General features: G+C 43.1%; 1 protein-coding gene across 5 annotated transcripts in view; it reads left to right on the top strand.

Annotated features, from left to right (window-relative positions):
* Positions 1-22554, top strand: part of KLF12 (KLF transcription factor 12) — a 231328-nt gene that overhangs the window by 155466 nt on the left and 53308 nt on the right. For 3 of the 5 annotated variants that reach the window (XM_083610926.1, XM_083610927.1, XM_083610925.1), the window contains exon 5: positions 13067-13126. The exons of the other annotated variants lie outside the window; for them this stretch is intronic. In XM_083610926.1, the coding sequence (XP_083467052.1) occupies positions 13067-13126 (60 nt within the window). The remainder of the gene's footprint in view (positions 1-13066; positions 13127-22554) is intronic. 5 annotated transcript variants of the gene reach the window in all.

Genomic DNA, 22554 nt, shown 5'->3' with positions numbered 1-22554 from the left:
TGGAAACACCTGGTCATGTGACATTCTCTAGATACCCTACATTTGAATCAGTCTAGGTACCGGGCCAGTTCTACTAGCGTTTACCTTTTCTGCTGTATGGGAATGTGTGGACATGCTCACTTTCAATTAGAATTCAATTTTCCATTTCTCGTTCTTTTCTCCTCGTTAAGTTGTAAAGCTTTTTGTAAAATAAAATGAAATGAAATGAAAGTGATCTGTATTACCACCATCGCTTAGGAGCCAAAATGGTCATCTAACAGTAACACTGCCTTGTCAGTGGTGGCTTCTGCAATTCCCCCTTAAGGAGAAAGCTACCACACCTATGTTCTGGCCCTTTTAGAAGGGTAATTATAATATTCTGCCCTGCCTCTAGAGTTTTTGCTCATACAGATTCTCTATCTTTTACTGTAGATGCTTTTCTATTTTATTTTATTTTTTTAAAAAAGACATGTGTTTACATTTTAGTTTACCTTTTTTGTTTCATTGTGTTGCTGCTTTTGAGATTAAATGGTCAAAAGTGATATTAATGTGGAAATAACAAATTAAATAAAAAACCGGGACTTTGTGCGTACAGCCCTGGGGGAGGGGGGGACTGTATCACCAGTCACCTTTGATGCACGGTTGAGCTTTTTCACCACAAGGAGGGGAGAAATGGCCAAGCAAAGTGAAAACTGCCCTATAGGATGCAGAATAACAGAATGATAAAGTTGGAACAGGTGCAGAGGGTTTAGAAGGAAAGAAAAACATTCTTCATGCTGCAGAAGAGGCGATGTGTTTCCGCTGTCAAACTAAAACACTAGATTAATGCAACCTGCAAAATCTTAACGCATGAAGGGAGGGAATAAAAAGATTCCCCAATTCTGTAATTATTTTACAGAAATTAAATGGCATTGGCCATCCTTGCTCTGCTTGTGATGCCAATGCAATATAATAGGTTTTGACATTATTTTCAGTGCAGTAATTAGCATTTCCCTCCCCCTCCCCATGATATGGTTCTTCTTCAGAGAAAGCAAGTTTTCAAACACTAATCTTGGAGTGTTTTTGTACTGTAGTCACCTCCGTGGGTGAAGTGAAGTCCATTTTGGGTGGGCAGAGCCTAAAGCAGGTTAAAAAAGAAGTGTTGAACTCTGTGTGATCTGGAGAGAATCTAGGTCAATCCCCTAAAAAGGCCACATGTGTGTTTACAAAGTGGAGCACCTCAGGAGAAACATAGAAGATGAGAGGCAAAATGAAACCAAGATGCTAAAAGTATTCTACTGCAGCTTTTCCCCTTAGCTCCCCCAGACTTTTAATACTGGAATCTATTGAGTAACTTTTCCAAGTACGCAAATCTAGCACAGAGTTTTAGCATAAGTATGCAAATGCAATATATTCTTGTTTCTGAAGCTGCTGAACTATAGCTGACCTGCTCTGGCTGAGTTTTTGCTTTTTCTCTTAATGCGGCGCAGCGATGAGAAGCATTAAAAATGCTGATTGTAGCAAATATTCATCAGTGAGCAAAAGAAGGGAGAGCATGCCACTGACAAGCAGTCATAATAATCCAGGGCTAATAGAAAGCCTTTTTCCTGCCTTAGGCAAGGCTGTCCCCATGAGAACTGAGCCTGTGGATTAGGGAACAAGGCAAGACATGGGTGTCTTGGGGCACTGAAGGAAAGCGAGAGGAAAACAAGTTGGAGAGAGGGAGTGACAGAGGGGGAGAGACTCACAAAAGGTCAAGGGCAGAGCAAGCCAAAGAGGAGAAAAAACAGTTCTACAACCAATGATCTATAAGCAGAAGGAGTCCAGTAGCCCATCGGTATTTTGTTCTCCCTTTTATGTGACCTGCTAGGAGGCTGGAGACACACACAGACACACACCATCCAAGAAAAGCGGGGAGATCCCAGTGGCTTCCGATGAACTTGCATTTTAAAGCAGACCAGCGATGAGGTGTGATTCCTAGCACTCGGGTGCAGAATCCCAGGTCATCACAGAGAATCCTGGGAGGACCTTTTAGAATTATTTTTTCAGGGATCCGACTCTTGTCAGAACCAGCAATCATATGCCACATGAAGCATTGTGGGTGCCACACTGGTTGGCTTCCTAGGTAAAGGGACCCCTGACCGTTAGGTCCTATCGTGGACGACTCTGGGGTTGCGGCGCTCATCTCGCTTTACTGGCCGAGGGAGCCGGCGTTTGTCTGCAGACAGTTTTTCCGGGTCATGTGGCCAGCATAACTAAGACACTTCTGGCAAAACCAGAGCAGCGCACGGAAACACCGTTTACCTTTCCGCTTGAGTGATACCTATTTATCTACTTGCATTTTTTGGAGTGCTCTTGAGCTGCTAGGTTGGCAGGAGCTGGAACAGAGCAACGGGAGCTCACCCCATCACGGGGATTCGAATCGCCGACCTTCTCATCGGCAAGCCCAAGGATCTGTGGTTTAGACCACAGCACCACCCGCTTCTTAGTTGTGCCTATTTCAGTCTAGTCCTCCAGTAAACTGGCATTATTATCTTGATTCATGAAAGAAATTGTTTTTCTTTTACCTTACTGACACTGAATTTCAAAATGCTGTGTCTTCTTGCTGTTAGGCTCCTACCCTTGCTCTTATTTACAATACTTTGATTGAAACGTAACCTAAATAGGGCTCCACTGAATATTTGCCAGTAGATATCTCAAGGAAATGCAGTAGTAAAAAAACTTAGGCTCAGATCCAAAGAAATTCTCAGTGCAGTCCTAAACATGTCCATTCAGACATGAGACCCTTTAAGCTCAATGGCACTTAATCCCAGGTAAGAGTGCATGTATTGCAACCTTAGTTACCCTAAAGGTAAAGGTAAAGGGACCCCTAACCATTAGGTCCAGTCGTGGCCGACTCTGGGGTTGCGGCGCTCATCTCGCTTTATTGGCCGAGGGAGCCGGCGTACAGCTTCCGGGTCATGTGGCCAGCATGACGAAGCCGCTTCTGGCAAACCAGAGCAGCACACAGAAACGCCATTTACCTTCCCGCCAGAGCGGTACCTATTTATCTACTTGCACTTTGATGTGCTTTCAAACTGCTAGGTTGGCAGGAGCAGGGACCGAACAACGGGAGCTCACCCCATCGCAGGGATTCGAACCGCCGACCTTCTGATCGGCAAGTCCTAGGCTCTGTGGTTTAACCCACAGCGCCACCCGTGTAGTTCCACTAAAATTGATGGGAAATAAATGAACCCCAACTTGCTATTAATTTCAGTGGGACTTAATCATGGTGGACTTTATCTGGATTTGGGCTATACACTTTGAAAATATACAAACATCCCTTTAAAAATCCTTTTCAGTAGCATGGATTTACCATGGGTGCTAATTTTTCCTCTTCTTGAATTAATCACGTGGGTGATCTTACCCAATCAGGGATGATGTAATAAGCAGGGTGGCATTTGGGCAGTGTATATGCAATGATGTTATTGGATGTCAGTATGTACAGTCATAAGCAGTCAGTTTTAGTGGCGTGCATGTCTCTAAGGGCACAAGCACAACTCAGAACAGGTGATGGCAAGCTAAATAAAGTAGCTAGCATCTTCCCAAGACGGGCTGGAAAGTGACCAAAGAAGTAACATTTTTCAATCTGGTTGACAATTTTCCTGGGAAATGGTGTGAGCTTCAGCTGAATACTCATACTAAAATATCACTTCCTTCATAAAAGGTACATGGTATATGCAAGCACTAATGTGTTGGCAGACAAACAGTGGGGGGAAGGCTCCTTTATTTTCACATTCTCTCTAAATGCATGTAAATCAACAGAGAAGTGTGCCATACAGTCTACTATGGATGAAGTACACTCACACCTCCACGTTCTGGCAGAAGAGGCTCCATCTCTGTAACGAGTCTTTCTTCCCTAGCTCAGAGGTTGGTGCAGAAAGTGCTCCTTACTTCATTCAGATTTTCTCAGCACAAAAGAGAGTGCGGCTGAGAAAGTGAGAGGTTGTTATACACTACAGCAGCTCTGATGTGATTTACTGAAGATGGTAGGTGAAGGACTCCTTTGGCATTAGTATCCATTGGTCTTCTTGTCTCATAATGATTTGGAATTAGATGAGGGTCAAGACCAGCCATTATGCTGCTGTTTTTAAGACAAGATCTATTGGAAGGCCTTTGGCCTCTGTATTTTAATTCAGGAGTGCGATTGCTGGAGAAGGACGAGGCAGAATATTGTTAGGATGGGGTTTGTTTTTACCTCCTCAGAGGAATCCAAATCCACTGCCTAATACAGGCCATTCCACCAAGCCAACACAGTCTACCAGCATGGATTGAAGCCTCCACTCCAATTTTTTGCAGCTCCGGGAAAGCAGCAAAAGGCGAGGGGGTTATTGAGCTCCCAGTGGTCTGCATTGAGCTGGGCACTCGACTGTGAACCCTGTTTGTATAGAATGCATTCCATTACCTGAGGCCCTTTGTTTTGGAGAGACTGCTGAAGTTGCACAGCGCTTCTTGCTCTAGAGAACTTTGACATGCAACATATTGAATATGTCTTCTGCGGAGTTACACCATTAATCCATCTAGCTCAGTATTGTATACTCTTAATTGGCTTTCCAAGGTCTCAACCACAAGTCTTTCCAAACCTTGAGAACTTACATATGCAAGTTACATGCCTCCTCCAACAATCCAGGCTCATGTTTGGCTCCCACCTTCTTCTTCTGTTTCCATGGCAACTGTGGGTTGTTGGTGTTTTGTTCTTGGTTTTCTTGTTTTGTTTTTTTAACCATGTGGCAAATAGGCCAGTAGATTGCAGCAGGAGACCTTAGGATTTCCCCCCTCATAGATTGCCTCCAACGTGGCATGAAAAGGAATGTATATTGCTCAGGGTAACTTAAGTGTCCCATTGCACAACCCAGTGTGGCAGAGATGGGAACAGGGTTAGCTGGGATTGTTTGATGCTATCCTTTAGACAGGGAACCTGGCTGATCTGGTATAGGATTCAGGAGATGTCTTTTGAATGTCTGCATGTGCATGTCAGATGCATCCCGGAAAGTGGTGGTAGGTGGTTCTGGACATGTTCTTCTGGGATTGTTTGAGGCCCAGACTAGGGGAGGTCAGTAGCTCCTGGTTTGCTGTGAGTAGGGGTGAAAATCAGAGCAAGACAAAGCAAAAATCAGCACCTTGGAGAGAGATGACAATGTGAATTCAGGACCATAGGTGGTGTTTGTGGACATCCAAGTTATCTAGCAAGGTCCTGGAACAACTAAGTGGATTTTATAGCAGTTTAGAGGCTCTGTGCCCTAAGTGCTGTCTCCTGGTCAGTTAAAGGGCTGGTGCCTTCTTTTACAGCTGCTGGGTCTTTTGAGGTAATGGTGTTTTCAGGTGTGGAGATCTCTCCTCAGGACTTCCTTGGTTCCCTGAGGAATCTGTGGGTCAGCCGTTGGAATCTGGAGGCAGAGGTATCTCCTTGGGGCTCAGGATAGCCTTTAGAACAACACAAGATGGACTAGGGTTTGAATCCATCATGGATCTGCAGTTGCCAGGTGGTTCAGGCACCAAGGATTCCTGGTCCAGGGCGATTGTCTTCTTGAGTCAAAACCAGGGCAGCCACCATTTATAGATTTCAAACTCCCACCAGATCTGTTGTTAGGCACCAGCTTAATAAAACTAGGAGACGTCCGTAATTTGTGCTTTTGTAACCTGGACACTTGACAGCTATAACGCACACCACATATAGCTTGTGTAGATTGTGGTGGCCTTCTTCCTTCCTCCAACTCCTGCAGTGATACTGTGACTTTCAGAAATGCTAACTGTGTTGAATGTTACATATATCTGTTACCTGTTGCTTTCTGTCACAATATCTGAGGTTGGCGAAGAACTTTGTCTTGTTTACAGCATCACATGATTTAAATATCCCCAGTGCACCAGAGACTGTGTACTCTTGCCGTTTAGTTCCTGTTTGCACCACATTGACCTCTCCCACATTAAATAGGCTCCCCTTAAACTTGCCCACATTTCAGTGTTCAGTGCCCTTTCCAGATTAAAGATCCAGATAAGAATGGAGGGATGTTTTGCTTTTTTCCTCTGCATGCTTGTTTGCTGGAAAAGGAACCTTAGAACTGAAAACATTCCCATTCGAGATGTGATACTTGCTTAGTGATGGTTTCACGATGACTTCAGGCAGGTGATGATCAAAAAAGCCTGGGCAGTAGCAATGTGACTGCAATCTCCTATTCAGGAGCCAGCACAAACATGCTAAGCTGTTCTTTGGCTATATGTAACATGCAAGTTCAACCTGTGTCTGTGTAGGGCCATTCTGCTGTACAGTGGTACCTCGGGTTACATACGCTTCAGGTTAAATATGCTTCAGGTTACAGACTTCGCTAACCCAGAAATAGTGTTTCAGGTTATGAACTTTGCTTCAGGATGAGAACAGAAATCATGCTCCGGCGGCGCGGCGGCAGCAGGAGGCCCCATTAGCTAAAGTGGTGCTTCAGGTTAAGAACAGTTTCAGGTTAAGGACGGACCTCCAGAACGAATTAAGTACTTAACCCGAGGTACCACTGTAGTCTCTTCAAATAAAAGATGATGCAATCGTATTTGCTCATAATGGCCTTTAGCTTTTGTCTGCTAGTGCATCTCTTAGAAAACTGAAAATTCCTATGAAGCTGCCCTGCTTTATGTATGTATTTATTTCAAATTGGTTTTCTTCCAAAATATGTAAGCAATATGAGTGGCAACAATAAACACTTCACCCTGAATGCACTTATATACCTACAGGAAAACTAAATAGTAAAAGATCAATACCAGCTGAATAATCCAGAAATGAGGGGTGCTAAAAGGTTGTAATATAACTTGGGAATTCAAAAGATATTTTGGTTAAATTGACATAATTTGATTTTGCTTGGTACGTAAAATGTGTGTAAAATTGCATAGAAATCATTTTAAATGATTGCCAAGTGCTTGCAGTTGTATATTTATATAGTTTCTATTATCCATTATTAATATTACTTAGTATTACCTGACATATTCAGAAGGTGAAATTAAAATTCTTTGGTTTTCTAAAGGTAGCTTCTGTGCTTCTTACCAAGATAAATGTCGTCCAAGCACAAAAATAATAGCAGAATTGAATTCCTCACACACAAAAACATGTTTTTAAGACCCCTTGCTGAATAATTTTTTTAAAAAAAAATCCTCTAAAATGACATGCCCTACAATGCCGGGTTGTTAATCCAATGTTACATAACACTCAGGGTTAGAGATTTGTAAGAGAGAATTGTGGGTGGAATTCTCCTGCTTGCTTGTCAATCCCCAAATACCACCCTTTTTTTTTTTTTTTTGTCCAGCAAAAACCAGATTTGTGGGTGGGATTTTTGGTGTGTTTCTGTGTGCGTGAGACAAGGGCAGAATGAACTAAGTACAGATTCTTGTCCCCCCCCCCTTCTTCCCTGAAAATTCCCCTATCCCATTCACTGTCTTGCAGCAAACCTTCCTAGAAATATATATTTAATTCTAAATTCTAAACATGTTCCAGGCTAGCTAAGAAGAAAAAAATGACTCAAGCCCAAACAGTGAAGGGGTATATCTAAGAAGCCAGAATATTAATAACTGAGGTTGACGTGCTGCCCCAAACTCCAGTAAAATATAGGTGGGAAGAGCATCAGTTCACATTTTTAAAATCAATTTTTCAATCCTGGACCATGGACTTAGCAGATCAGTCTGATCACCCCATCCCCACACTGGAAAAAGAATAAATCTTCTCCCCACAGCCTGATTCTAGGTTAAAAGCTAACCTGTATGTATCAGTATGAGCCCCAAAACTGGTTGGTTCAGGGGACAACAGTAAAGATCTATAACTTATTAAGGAGAGCTGAAGGGATAAGGAAGAGATAAGAATTAAACTGGCAGGACTGTTCTAACAAAACTGATTCTTTTGTTGGGTGTTTAAGGGACTGAAAATGGAATGGAACAGAGAAGGCAAAATCAGTGCTTGAATTCCAATAGGGCTACAAGAATAGCTAGCGTTTTTAGAAAGCTTTCCTTTGGGTGGGGAGAGGTCAGGAGGGGCAAATCAAGGGCTCCCATCCCCAATAATTAAAACACTAGGTTAAATTAACAAATCTAACAAAGACACAAAATGGGCAGCATTTCACCAGTAGTTTTGAAATGACATGGCAGCCTTTTTCTCAATTTCTGGAACAGTTTTCCACAGCTACCTAGATTATTATGAGCTTGTTTGCAGCGCTCTTAAGTGTTAGATTATTAGTTATCTGGATATTTTGTGTCTTTTCATTTTTCATCCCATATATAAGATATATTAGCTTGTACAGTTGTTTTCATCTTTTAGTAAACAGAAATGGATACAATTGAACCGCTTTTGCATTGTATTAATTTCAGTGGGAGAATTAAGTGCATGCTTCACTCTCTTGTTGAAATCGGTAGGACTGAAATGTGCTTGCAGTTGCTTGAAATCGTGTGTAGTTTGCTTACTTTGGCTTTATGTATCTGTGCCTTTTGATTTTTTAAAATATCTATACCTCACTCTTCTTCCAAACAGTTCAGAGCAGAGTTCAGGAAAGCTTACCAGCAGTTCTCAATCTGTGGGTCCCCAGATGTTGCTGGACCACAACTCCCATCATCCCTGAGCTCTAGCTAGGAGGTGATGGGAGTTGTAGTTCAGGATCAGACCTGCATCCTATGAGTTTCCTACAGGACACTTAAAAACAAAATTCCCCTTTTGGATTTCAGCAATGACAGTTTAAAAAAGAGAAGAGAGCTATTCATCACCCAACAACCACTAAGATTGAGCAATAATCAATCAACTGAGCAATTGTGTACTGGGCTCAGTCATGTTTCTGGGCTCAGTTAAGAGTGCTGGTTTTGATCTTTAAAGCTCTTATTTATTTGGGATAGAGTTATTTGAAGAACCGTCTGTACCCATATGAACCTGCCCAGGCCTTAAAATCTGCCTCAGAGGAACTGCTTATAAGCTTGCCAGTAAGGTCAGTTCAGTTGACAGGCACAAGAGACAGGGTCCTTTCTATGTTTCCCACCAGATTATGAACTCTCCAGATTGTAAGCAGGGTTTGAAAGCCCACTTGTTTGAAAGCTGTTACTTTAATAGCCTATTATTGACTGGATCGAATTTCTATTTTGCTCCTTTATTTATTTTAACCAGCCCGTGTTTTAAATACTTGCTTGTAATGCTGCTTTTGAAATGTTATTTTTTGAATGTTAATGTGGTTTATATGAGATGTAAGCGGACTTGGATGGGCTGTGCCCAAAGGTTGGCCTGTAAATAATTTTATATAAGTTATGTTTAAAACTTTTGAGGACCCTGTCTATTTCATTGTTCACTTGTTAGAACCCCATTCATTTTAGAGCCAGGGCGTTGTAGTGGTTAGAGCATTAGACTGGGACCATTGGAGACCAGGTCCAAATCTCCAGTCAGCCATGATGGTCACTTGGGTGACCATGGGCCAGTCACTGCCTCTCAGCCTAACCTACGTGAGTACAGGGTGGAGTACAGGGTCAGGTTTAAGGTGCTGGTTTTGACCTTTAAAGCTCTATGAGGCCTAGGACCCACATACCTATGGGACCGCCTCTCTTGGTATGCCCCGCGGAGGACCTTAAGGTCCACAAATGATAACACTTTGGAGGTCCCAAGTCACAAGGTGGTTAGATTGGTCTCAACCAGGGCCAGGGCCTTTTCAGTACTGGCCCCGACTTGGTGGAACGCTCTGTCACAAGAGACTAAGGCCCTGCGGGACTGGACATCTTTCCGCAGGGCCTGCAAGACAGAGCTGTTCCGCCTGACCTTTGGTTTGGACTCAGTCTGACCCTTATGTTTCCCTCCCCTTATGTTTTTGATCTATGGGCTTTTTTTAAAATGAGGCTGCATTTTAAATTGTATTTTAACCTGTATTTTAAATTGTTGTTTTTTTTCCTATTATGTTTTTATTGTAAATTTACTGGTGTTAGCCACCCTGAGCCCGGCTCTGGCCAGGGAGGGCGGGGTATAAATAATAATAATAATAATAATAATAATAATAATAATAATAATAATAATTACCTTGTAAGGATTAAAAAATAATAATGAGTGTGTCTGCCATGGGCAACTTGAGCACCTTGGATGGAAGGTGGGGTGATCTTAAACACATCAAATTGAATAGTTCTTTCCCATTTCTGTTGCTTACATTAATTACATGACCCTTTCCCCCTTGCCTTTATGAGGAAGGTGTTCTTTTCTTTTGCTGCTGCCGTTGCCATTTGTGGCGACAGCAACAGAGCTGATTTCAGTGGCTTCCTCCTCCTGCCATTTTATTTCCCCAGTTGTATTGTGCCTGTGTATTCAATTGTGTTTAATAGTGCAATGAAAACAAATCCCATTTGTATCCCGTTAGTAAGTGATTGCGTTCATTCCGTAACAAATGAAATTTTAAGTGAAGGCTTCCTGTTGAGTTTGATTTTTCATTTGTTTTGAATGAATGCCCCTCCCTAGTCCTACCCCTAGTCATTGCCCCTGTCCCGTGAAAATAATGGGGGAAGTTATTTTGCATCCCACATTCTGCATGTATCTCACATTAGCTAGACCATAGCCATGTAATAATACCGAAAATGTTTACCACAAGAAAAGCATTAAATAATAGAAGGTCCTCTTTGTCCAGAACACCAGTCTTCATGGTAAAACTACCAGTTACAACTGTATATGATTCATACCTCTGGGTGTCCCAGCTTCCTGTCAGCCTCCTTTGGGGTTAGTTAATTCTGGAGCACTGGTGCATTAGATATGAGTGGATCATGCCCTCATGCAGCCACACATCACCCGCTATCAGAGAAACCTGCCGCTTGTTTTTATGAGTGATTGCATTCGGACATTATGCTATTCCATGATTTACTGTTGCTCCTCCCTTCCCTCCTTCAGAACAGCCGTGAAGATGAAATCAGAAATGTTCACTTCCGTTTTGACCTACTGCCATTTAGAATTACTACAGTTTCGTGTTCAGTGGTCACACAAAACTGTAGTTATTTCAGAGAGGAGATAGTGAAAGCTTCCAGTTTCTAACAGCTGTAGGAGAGGATTTTGGGTGGCGCAGGGAGCATACAGTCATACTTCGGGTTACAGATGCTTCGGGTTGTGCGATTTCAGGTTGCGCACTGTGCCAAACCTGGAAGTACCGGAACGGGTTACTTCCGGGTTTCGGCACATGCACAGAAGCTCTAAATCGCATTTTGTGCATGCGCAGAAGCGCCAACTCGCAACCTGTGTGTGCACAGGCACGCGCTGCAGGTTGTGAATGTGATTCCCGCATGGATCACATTTGCAACCCGAGCGTCACTGTACAAGTTTAGACATGTGTCCAAACCAGGCCTCACATGTCTCTAATGTGAGCTTCCCATCTTCAAATCAGAAGGTGCGCCTACTTACTCTTTTACCTTCTAAAACTAAACTTGGGGGGAGATATACGCGAGTGCCTCCAATTTTAGATAAAAATGTGTGCACCTAAGCTCTCAGAAATTTGGAAAGCACTAGTTTAGAAGTATGTCGCCCATACTTGGGACATACTCCCAAGCAAATTTTCATCAGGTTGCAGTTCTTAATCCATAGCACCTTTTGTGTTTTTCATTGTTCAGTACATTAGAATTCATGCAGCATAATAGCCTCCATGTAGGGTTGCCATATTTCAAAATGTAAAATTACGCTGTTTCCGTTGCTTTTTTCATCGCATTGCCATACATTCGGGTTTTCCCTGACACCATTTTTACACCCGAAAACCAGGACATTTCCCTGACGTATGGCAAGCCTACCCCCATGCTGCCCTATTTCTATAATATCTTCAAAATCTCCCATGTAGTTTCCAGTGGCTTAATGCATGCCTTCTTCAGAAAAATATCATGGAATATTCCAAGCAGATAGGCACGAGGTTTTGCAGACCAGTTGCAAGTTGTTGTTGTTGTTGCTGCTGCTGCTGCTACTGTTTTAAATGGTATAACTGTTTGTTTTTGCCACTGAATGAATCCCATTTCCTAGCCAATAATGCAGATGATCAAAATTCTTCCAGAATCATAGATACCATAGAATCATAGAATTGGAAGGGACATCTCATACATCTTAGTTAATGCAGGAGCCTGGTTCTGAAATACTTATTGTTGAAATTTGTACACCTTAGACTACTGTTTTCTGTGAAATCGCTACGTTTAAATTCTAAACTAAAACGCTTTACTCCTAGCATTTTCATCGGTGTGTCGAAAAGCAAACATGGTCCGGTATTTCACTTCAGTGCCGATATCATTTTATTATTATTCATTAAGTGCCTGTCATTATGCTTCATTATTTCTGCCTTTTCCCTCAGAGCTGCTGAAATTCTGAATTTGTGAATTTCTGCATAAACTCTGCCAACCTGAGAAATAAATTTTTTAAACTAGGTCACAGGGCCTCCCCAGAATACCTCCTTGGCAAGCATGCAGAGTAGGATCCTGGCCACTACCCAGAATGGGAAGCTGGCATGCTTCCTGTTTTTCACCCATCCCAGGTCCCAGCTCATAATTTACCTTGAGCTTCAAGCTCAAGTAAACTCCTCACAGGAGCTATGGGCTGGAATGTAACTGGAAGCAAGACAACCTTCCATTCTCTGCAATAGCTGGAGCACAGTGGAGCACTAAGAGAAAAAGGTGGGACTTATCCTGACCTTGCAGGAAGTGTGCCCTTATATTCCTAATTTTGGTTATCTGGTTCGAAGTGTACTCCTGCTCCTAGCAGATTAAATGGAGTGGGTCTACTCTAAGTAGGACTTAGCTGACGACAGCCCTAAATCCTAACAGCAAATGTAGTTGAAATAAATGTCAGATGTTTCCATTGAAAAAGAAGTCATAGCTATCGTTTTTTAAAAACACTTTAAATTACCCAGTGATGGACTCTGTCCCTGTAAGATTAAATCCATCACTGTTTCAATGCTGCTCCAGGTGAATTTCAGCTGGAAGAATGCAAAATCTTAGGTGTAGGCTGTCTGTGCTTGTTGTTGGGGCTGTGGTTTTTTCCCCTCTGTACGTTCCCCTCCCTGTTGTCTACCCCCCTCTGACGTTCTTTGGGGTATCTTAAAATTGCTAATTGTCTGTGTTCAATTTCCAGAGAGAGCATGTGGGGCTGTGCCAGGTCAGCTGTTAACACTTTTCGTTTTTTCAACTCCAGGTATGAAGTATTTTATTGTGCATTATATAATGTTGATATTGTGTACTTGAAATTTCTGGGAAGCAGTTTGCTTCTGTTTTATTTCCCTCTGTCACGTGGCTGGCCACTGCAAAATAAAACAAAGGATTTCTGGAGGGAAGGTGCAAAGTCAGCACTTCCGTATTTTGCTCCATTGTTTCCCTCTTCACTAGAAAGCGGGTGTGGGGGCCACTGGTATCCAAAAATCTCTAAGGGCTCCAACATTATATCCTCCCGATATTGTTGGACTACACTTCCCCAGCCAGCCTGGCCACTGATCATGTGTGGTGAGAGCACCCAAGAACATTTGGGAGACACCATTTTGGCTAGCCCTGCCTTAGATGAACAGCTTGGGATTCACCTAGTCAAAAGCAGCCCTCTGGGGCATGGTAAATATCCAATTCTTACAGCCTGCCTGAGTCTGCAGAAACAGGTGGGGGGGAGCCTATTAAGCACCTGGTGGGCTACATTCATCTCGGAGGGTAGCAGGTTCGGCAGGCCTGATGTGTCAAAATTGCTGCCGTCCCGATAGGTGGCCAAACTCTGCATCTGTGGACACTGAACACAAATAGATGGGAGAAGGACGCCTTGCTTGCCAGTCAGCTTACATTCAGTATTTTTATCACCAGGTACACAACACTTACAATTCTTCCATTTGCACTTCATCTGCCCACCGGAGGGCTGCTTCACACATCGTACATGACTGCCATTGAGAAAGCAAATACTATGTATTTCTGTCCGCATGGGAAGGCAGTTGTGTGAAGCATGTCCAGCAGGGATAGGGCTGGTTTCCCCCATGCCAGCAAAAGCCTTGTTTTGGGATGACATTGTTGGGATGGTTGGAACCAGTATAAACCACACAGGAGCTGCTTCACATGAATGGATCCCTATCCAGAATAGAACCCACCGTTTGTCTTCTTGCAACAAAGGAAGCTGTCTGCCAGACCCTTGCTCCATCAGTCTGTCTACACCAGGGGCAGTCAACCTTTTTATACCTACCACCCACTAATGCATCTTTCTTGATGGTAAAATTTCCTTACTGCCCGCCAGTGCTCGATGGAAGGAGGATTCAGCTTGTGTCGTAGAACCCCCTACCGCCCACCTAGAATCCTGAAACGCCCACTAGTGGGCGGTAGAGACCAGATTGACAACCCCTGGTCTACACAATGGATGACTTGCTTGTCGACCTCCAGATGCGGCTGGACTCCAGGTCCCATCAACCATTGCCAACGTGGCCAGTGGTGAAGGATAATGGGAGTTGGACTTCCAGCAACCTCTGGAGCAACACAGGTTCCCCACTCCTGGTCTCCATTGACTGGAAGGAGTTCTTCCGGGTTTCAGAGATGAGGCTTTCTCAGTCCTGCCTGGGGATGCCAGAGGTTGAGCCCGGTCTTTTCACATACAGAGCATGTGTGCTCTGCCACTGAACTTTGGCCCTTTCCTGTGGTGGCAGCAATGTCCCTGGCACAAAGTATGAAGTGTGGGCCTTTGCCAGATGTTGTACCCCGTGAATCTGTGCCCCTTAACCTTTACTCTGTATTCATTGAAACTGATGTCATCATATGTGCTTGACTTCCCAGGAGATCAGAAAGACCCAAAAGTGCTGCAGTGTTGGTGCTGAATCTGGACCCTACCTGCTGTACATATCGTGCTAGAAAGCCAGACCAGCACCTAATGGCAGTGGCAGTACACAAGCTCAGTTTTAAAAGCGAACACTGCTGTGTAGAACACCACATAGGCAAACTCGGCCCTCCAGCTGTTTTGGGACTACAATTCCCATCATCCCTGACCACTGGTCCTGTTAGCTAGGGATGATGGGAGTTGTAGCCCCAAAACATCTGGAGGGCCAAGTCTGCCTATGCCCGACATAGGTGAATTATTTCAGTCTGGCTGGCATCGTGCTTTGACCTTGTAGAACTGCTCTTCTACTTAAGCCTGTTTAATCCATTTGTGGCCACTGGGGTGCAAGGACTTGCATGGTCCTTAGGAATCCAACCTTGCAATTTCAACAGCTGCAGAGATTGCAACAGAACCTGGCCACACATGCGGACAGCATACAGACAATGGCAGGTGCTTACTGGCATACACTGAAGCCAAGTGTCAGTTTTGGTGTTTGGTGCCTTCGTACTTCAGTAGCTTGGAGTGTTGCAAGCAGCAACATAACTTCAGGTGGCTGCAGATGCCTGTAACTGTTGACATGTTTCTTGCCTTTTGATGCTTTAAATGACAATGTGCTGACTGCAGTATTGACTGTCAGGTTAAGGTCCAATGAAAGTTCAGTTTAAATCCAGGTCAAAGAGGAACAGCTGTATGTATAAACTTCCAGCCCACATTAGAGTAGAAACGTGAGAATTGAGACAGTGAAATTTTGTTGGTTCACCATCCATGTTAGTCTGTCATAGCTGGCCACAAGGATGTATTATTGAAGCATGCTTAGAAGTTCTAGTCTCTCTGTCATCCACACAAACATAAATTTATCTTATCTATCTAAATCTATATAGCTCTCTCATGTGTACACATGCATGCATACATCTTTTCCCCCGGTTGGGGAGAGAATTTGTATTTTCTCTTTGAGACCCAAGCTGCAGTGGCAGAACGTCAAAGCCACATATGCAAAGAAGGGATCTGTAGAAGAAAAATAGCAAGTGTTTAACTCTTCTCCCTGGTGGGACCCCCCCCCCCCCAATTCTGTTGTCATGTGTGTGTTCACCATGTTGAGTGGAGAAAAGCAGCTGAAAGATGTCGCAGGGAGAAAGTAGCAGGCAGAAGACTAAGTGAAGAGTCCATCCATCAGCTCTTCTCTGCAGACTGACACGTACATGCTTTCAGCAGAGAATAAGCAAATATTTGGCCTCGTTAAGAGTTAGTTGCAAGGTCCATACTGCTAGGGGAAAAGTGAAAGGACATTTTGTGTTGCTTTGCTTGGATGTGGTTGGTTGTCATCCTTCAAGTAATGGGTGCTCTGCTAATACCTAATATATCAGGTGCTTTGATATGGATGGATCACATGAAAACTGGCAGATGTGTTCAATGGTGCTGTGCTCCTGTCAGAGAGTTTGCAGTGGGTCTTGATAGAGAAGTTGTTGACCCTACCCATTCTGTGTGAGTCATCTTGGAGAATCCGTTACTTTCAGTGTGCTGAAAGTACAGTTTTGTTTTGCTCTCCTTAAAATACTGGTCTGCCCTGTTCTTTCTTAACGTCTTCTGCTTCATCATTTCTGGGGTCAGACTTGCAAAAACTTAATGTAGCTAAAACTAGAATTATGCTCATGGATGTAGCATGTCTTTCTGGCGCCATGGTCTAATGTGCAGTAACCATCCTTTAGTGGAGAATGAACAGCAGGGTGGTTAGAACTGCTACAGATGTACCTGGCACGTGTTCTTTACATGCTCTCATGACTTCTGAAATATAGTTTCTCCATTCTTCTTGACCAGGCAGCTTCAATGCCCTTCCAGAGCAATATTTTGGAGGTCCCAGGTCACAAGATGGTTAAATTGGTCTCAACTAGGACCAGGGCCTTTTCAGTACTGGCCCCAATGTAGTGGAACGCTCTGTCACAAGAGACTAGGGCCCTGCGGGATTTGACATCTTTCCGCAGGGCCTGCAAGACAGAGCTGTTCCGCCTGGCCTTTGGTTTGGACTCAGTATGACCCTTAAGTTTCCCTCCCCTTATGGTCTTGATTTATCGGCTACTTTTAAAACGAGGCTGCATTTTAAATTGCATTTTAACCTGTATTTTAAATTTTTTCCCTTCCCCTATTATGTTTTTTACTGTGATTTTATTGGTGTTAGCTGCCCTGAGCCCAGCTCTGGTCAGGGAGGGTGGGGTATAAATAAAATTTATTATTATTATTATTATTATTATTATTATTATTATTATTATTAGATGAAGCTAAATGAATATGTTAGAGAATTATTATTACTTTTAAAGGAGAGGGAACAGTTCACCAAGTAGGGCAGCAAAGTAGGTGATTTGCAGAGTTGTATGGTTAGATGTGGACTACTGATTTATTACTAACGTTTGTCATTATGGAGGAGGGTTTCATGAGCAGGAATTGCATTGCAAGGACCCTCAGGGACCGCAATGTGTACCCATACATTGCACACATGCCTGTCAGTAAAGACTGGCTGGGTCTCCCAGTGTCAGGGGCGATGGGCGGATTTTGCCCTAACCACAGCTATCATTTCCAAGTGTAGTAGATCACTATCCTCCATAAGAATGGCAAATATTGATTTATGGAAGAAAGTAAAGAGTAGCAATCTGGGATGAAGGGCTTAGGCAGGTGTCCTTGTGATATTGTTTGAGACACATGCTCGGGACTTTTTATTTCAGCAACCTTAAATTTAGTTATTTGTTTTGCTGATTTTATCTGTGTTTTTATGTACACTTGTTTTTTAACAGTTTTGCTGGTTTTTTGTATAATTACATTCTGTGCACAGCTTAGAGAGTTTCCTACATGTTTCTGAATAAATCAACAAACCTCTAGCTTTTGAGAAGCAAGGTTGCTCCTATCTGCAGAGACCCACACTAGGGTTGATTTTTTTTTTTAATGTATGATAATAAATCCCCAATCAATGCTTTATAAATGTCACCAAGTTCATATTTCTCCTTCGCCCTTTCTGCTCTCTGCCTGGCATTCATTTGGCTCTTGCAGCCTCCTTTTCTTTCTGATTCTCCTTTGGCCACACAGCCAGCTCCCTTTTGCCAGATGGGTTGTGCTTGGCAGCTGGAAAATCCAGGTGCCAAATTCTAGAATGTAGCTTTTGCACGTTGACACGAGGGCCTGTTGTTGCCTTCTTAGATCACAGCTTAGCTTACTCTCTGACTGGCAGCTGTGGAACAGCCTTTGGGGTTTCATGTAAGGGGGGAATGGTTGTGGGTTAGATGCATTGCTTGGCCTGAATGATCTTGTTAAATACTATTTTCTAAGTCTAAGGTGAAATTACTTGCATTTTGTCTCATTCATATATATATATATATATATATATATATATATTCTGCTTTTGTTCACACTGATAATGCTTACCTTTTTCAACACCCTTGTTAAATTATTATTATTATTATTATTATTATTATTATTATTATTAACTATTTCTACCCTGCCCATCTGGCTGGGTTTCCTTCCCCCTCCCTGCATCCACTCATTCATGTTCATCCATGCTTTTAATTGCATGGACATTGTACTTAACATTCAGTCTGGCTGTATCGACATGCTTTTTGAAAATGAATCTAACCAATTAATCAATATTGAGTGTATTTATTTATTTATTTATTTATTTGATTCCATTTATGAATCACTTCCCATAAGATTTCTCAAAGCCTTTTCGTAACAGAAACATCAACGATAAAAACTACGGAAAACAGTTCCATATGTCAAAAACAATTCTGTACATGCAAACAATTGAAAATAATTCTATATGTAAAATCAGTCAAAAGCAATCCTTTTACACTTGCCCGAGAGTAAATACTATTAAATGAAATGGCACTTGCATCTGACTAAGCATACATAAGATTGTCAAAATATACCTCTCAACCCCCTCATCTTGAATTATTGTCTGGAAAGTGCAGTGGTCCCCAAGACTACAGATGTTGGACATCCCTAGATGAAAGAGTTCTCTGATGGTAGAGCCAAAGCAATACTCTACACAAATACACCCACAGTGAAAATGCAGCCATTTTTTAAGGGTTGTGTTGTGTCTCTGGAGCCGGCCTTAACAGATAATGCTACAGAATGAATGTGAGAAAGAGAATCTATTTACATTCTTCATATAGCCTTGAGTATTTTTTTTTCTGATGAGAAGACAGGCTTCCTAGGAATGCTGTTTATCTCCATCCCTACTACACAAAAAATCATCGGTGTGGATTTGTACGTTGCATTTTGATGTGATTAAGCATTTTAAGCCTATTGATTTCATGCTGAGGATTAATGATGCTGCATGAACAAGCATCAAGGAATAAAACGTATTTACATGCTTGATTTGAAACATGTCCCCCCCCCCCTTTGCAAAAGACTCCAAAGAACCTGTTGCTGGATAGGAAAGAGATAGCAACAAAGCAAGACGAATCGTGCAATTGTGCACTGAAAGAGACCTGAATTGACTCGTTTTAAGCATAAAGAGATCCAGGAATATGAGGGCTTGATCAGGATTGATTGCACTATCTTGGATACTTAACACCAGTGTTTGACTTACTCTGCTGGAATAAGAGATTAAAAGGATTTCATTATGTGTAACTGCGTATCGGATTTCATTATCGGTAACGGCAACTAATCAAAGAAGGATACTTAGTCACCCCTGATTAATGAGCAGGACTTTGTAACTGAAAAGTGTGCTGGTTTTAGCAACTTAACTGGCAGGACCTATAGATGTGTGTATGTCTAGGCAAGCGGTGCAATATTGTAGATGAGACTCTCAATTCTGCTGTGATTGAACTCAGAACTCCACAAATTCCCCAGGAGGTCTGACTGCATGTTGTACACAGACCTGTCTTAACTGAAACCTCACTGACCATTTATTTTAAGGAGAAAAGCGATTTGGGGAGGTAGCGATTTGGAGCTGAGAAACTGCAGGCCATTTGCAGGAACTAACACATTTTTGGAAACCAAGAAGTGGGAGGGAAGTGAGGAAACTTTGTGTTAATTTGGAGCAGTGAAAAAGAAGACAGAGAAAGAGTTAAGCTGCGAGTTGTTTATTTCAAAGGTCCCACATCCAAAGCTTCTCTTTTTAAGAAACAAATGAAAGAAACCGCTATTGGGGTTCTATTACACATGTTTGCATGTAATGGATGGTTCGGCCCTTATATTTAGCCCAAACAGCTCATTGTTTTGTGCTCTGCGATTTGCCACTGCGAGCTTCATTGTACTATTCTCAAGTTTATTGCCCAGCCAATTGGCCATTCCGGAATCCAATAATTAAATCACAAATGGTCAAACATGACCAAACATTCTCAAACATAATTGGCGGCTCCATGTATTATTAAAATCAAATTTAAAAATTGCCCTACCATTACAGGCAATATCAGCAAACATACATCTATCAAAATCACCCAGTAAGTTACATCTATATTAGCGTATTAATTTACTAAACCCATCACCCTTTAAATTTAGAATATTGTTTTGTACTCCCCACTTTTCTGAGAAGTAGACAGAAGCATCCTTTTACAGGAAATGTTTTCCCGTGAGAAGAGAGTATGGGAAACTCAGGATATTTTTTCGAGTAGTGGGGGAACCAGTAAATATCCCAACAGGCAACGCTAGTCTTTAAAGCATTATCAGTTCCCCAAAGGCAACACCATCACCTTGACGATCCTGAAGGCTGCCACTTGCTATTTAGCTGCAAAAACATGGTCTCGCGTTTGCTTTGCTGGCTAAATTTAAACTGGAAAAAATGTTATTTCCAGGCAGATGTGCAAGTTTGATCTTAAGATTTAATGCTACCTCCTAAAACCTTTTGGCTCAAGGTGTGGTTGGTGAATGTTAAAAGAAACAAATGGGATCAAGGCAGTCTTGGGAAAGGAGGAAGTATAAATCAGCATGCTAGCAGATGTAATCATGGCTGGCAGAAGAGCTGGTTTTGTTGTCCCCAGTGGTTTTGTTCCTGTGTTGTTCTACGGTTTGGGTCCTGTTTAAAGGTAAAGGGACCCCTGACCATTAGGTCCAGTCGTGGCTGACTCTGGGGTTGCTGCACTCATTTCGCTTTATTGGCAGCGGAAGCCGGCGTACAGCTTCTGGGTCATGTGGCCAGCATGACTAAGCTGCTTCTGGCAAACCAGAGCAGCGCACGGAAACGCCGTTTACCTTCCCACCAGAGCGGTACCTATTTATCTACTTGCACTTTGACGTGCTTTCGAACTGCTAGGTTGGCAGGAGCAGGGACCAAGCAACGGGAGCTCACCCCTCATGGGGATTCGAACCGCCGACCTTCTGATCGGCAAGTCCTAGGCTCTGTGGTTTAACCCAGAGCGCCACCTGCATCCCTTGGGTCCTGTTTACCTTGCCGCATAAGTCCCTCCCCATTCCCTGATACATGACGAGGATTATCTGTTCCTGATACCATCCACTTGAGAAAGCACCAGGTTGGGTCAGCTGGTGTATTTGCATCACACCACCCTCTCCAACTTTCCATTCCCAGTATGCAGCAACAACCAGGCCAAAGGGCAGTCAGGTAAGCGGTACAGCCCTACCGTGAGGTCTGCTACTGGTCCCGCCCCCAGGGCCTGCAGAGAGCTAGGAATTTAAATGAGGAAACCACACTAAAGTAAAGCCAATATTCTGCGCCATCTTTGGCAACAGCACTATGCTTGCCTAATTTATCTATCATCTGGATCAATGGTTCTTAACTTGTGTTCTAGGCCTAGGGAAATTGAGCGTTCCCTTCATTTAATTTAGTTATTAAAGCATTTTTAGACTGCTTCTTAAGGTAAAGCCTTGAGGTTGAATCCTGACAAGACAGAAGTACTGTTTTGGGGGGACAGGAGACGGGCAGGTATGGAGGAGTCCCTGGTCCTGAATGGGGCAACTGTGCCCCTGAAGGACCAGGTGAGCAGCCTGGGAGTCATTTTTGACTCACAATTGTCCGTGGAGGCACAGGTCAATTCTGTGTCCAGGGCAGCTGTTTACCAGCTCCATCTGGTACGCAGGCTGAGACCCTATCTGCCCGCAGAGTGTCTCACAAGAGTGGTGCATGCTCTGGTTATCTCCCACTTGGACTACTGCAACGCGCTGTATATGGGGCTACCTTCGAAGGTGCCCCGAAACTGCAACTAATCCAGAATGCGGCAGCTAGACTGGTGACTGGGAGCAGCTACTGGGACCACATAACACCGGTCTAGAAAGACCTACATTGGCTCCCAGTGCGAAAACTTGGGACCGAATAGTCATTGAATATTCATGAAGCATTTTCACTGAAAGAAGCAGCCTCGAGGGCACCATTCTGTTGCTGCAGAGAAAGAAGAACCTTCTGTTTTGAGAAGTAATTTTGGCCTTTTCCTATTATTTTAGCAAGCGTTCATTTTTGGCATCTTCCTGTGGCTTTTTTTTAGTAAGCTGATGTAGGCGTGTTGGGTGGGAAATACCGTCGACTGTGCAGCAGCCCTTTTTGAAAACGCCTTAAACCACACCAGAAAGTTTGCATTGATTGTTCTGCCCAAATGTGTCTCAGCGGACTGGAGAAATTGCACTGAAAATTACGACGGGGTTGTTTTCATACCTTCGGCTAATGAGCAGATCCTGGGGAACTTGCCGTTCTTGGCTTTCAGAGTTAAAGCGTATAATCGCTGGCTTGTCCTTAGTAATTGCCTTTCTGTGCCAAGTGGGGCGACCCAGATCTCTGCCAACCAGGGTGACAGGGTTCCTGCACCCTTGAATAGGTGAGCCGATGAGGACATTTCAGGAGAATTAAGTTTTCCTTA

This window comes from Podarcis filfolensis, assembly GCF_964270895.1.
Source record: "Podarcis filfolensis genome assembly, chromosome: 4".
In the NCBI taxonomy this organism is placed as follows: Eukaryota; Metazoa; Chordata; class Lepidosauria; order Squamata; family Lacertidae; genus Podarcis; species Podarcis filfolensis.
The sequence above is the reverse complement of the archived record's forward strand: the minus strand, read 5'-3'. Positions and strand labels throughout refer to the sequence as shown.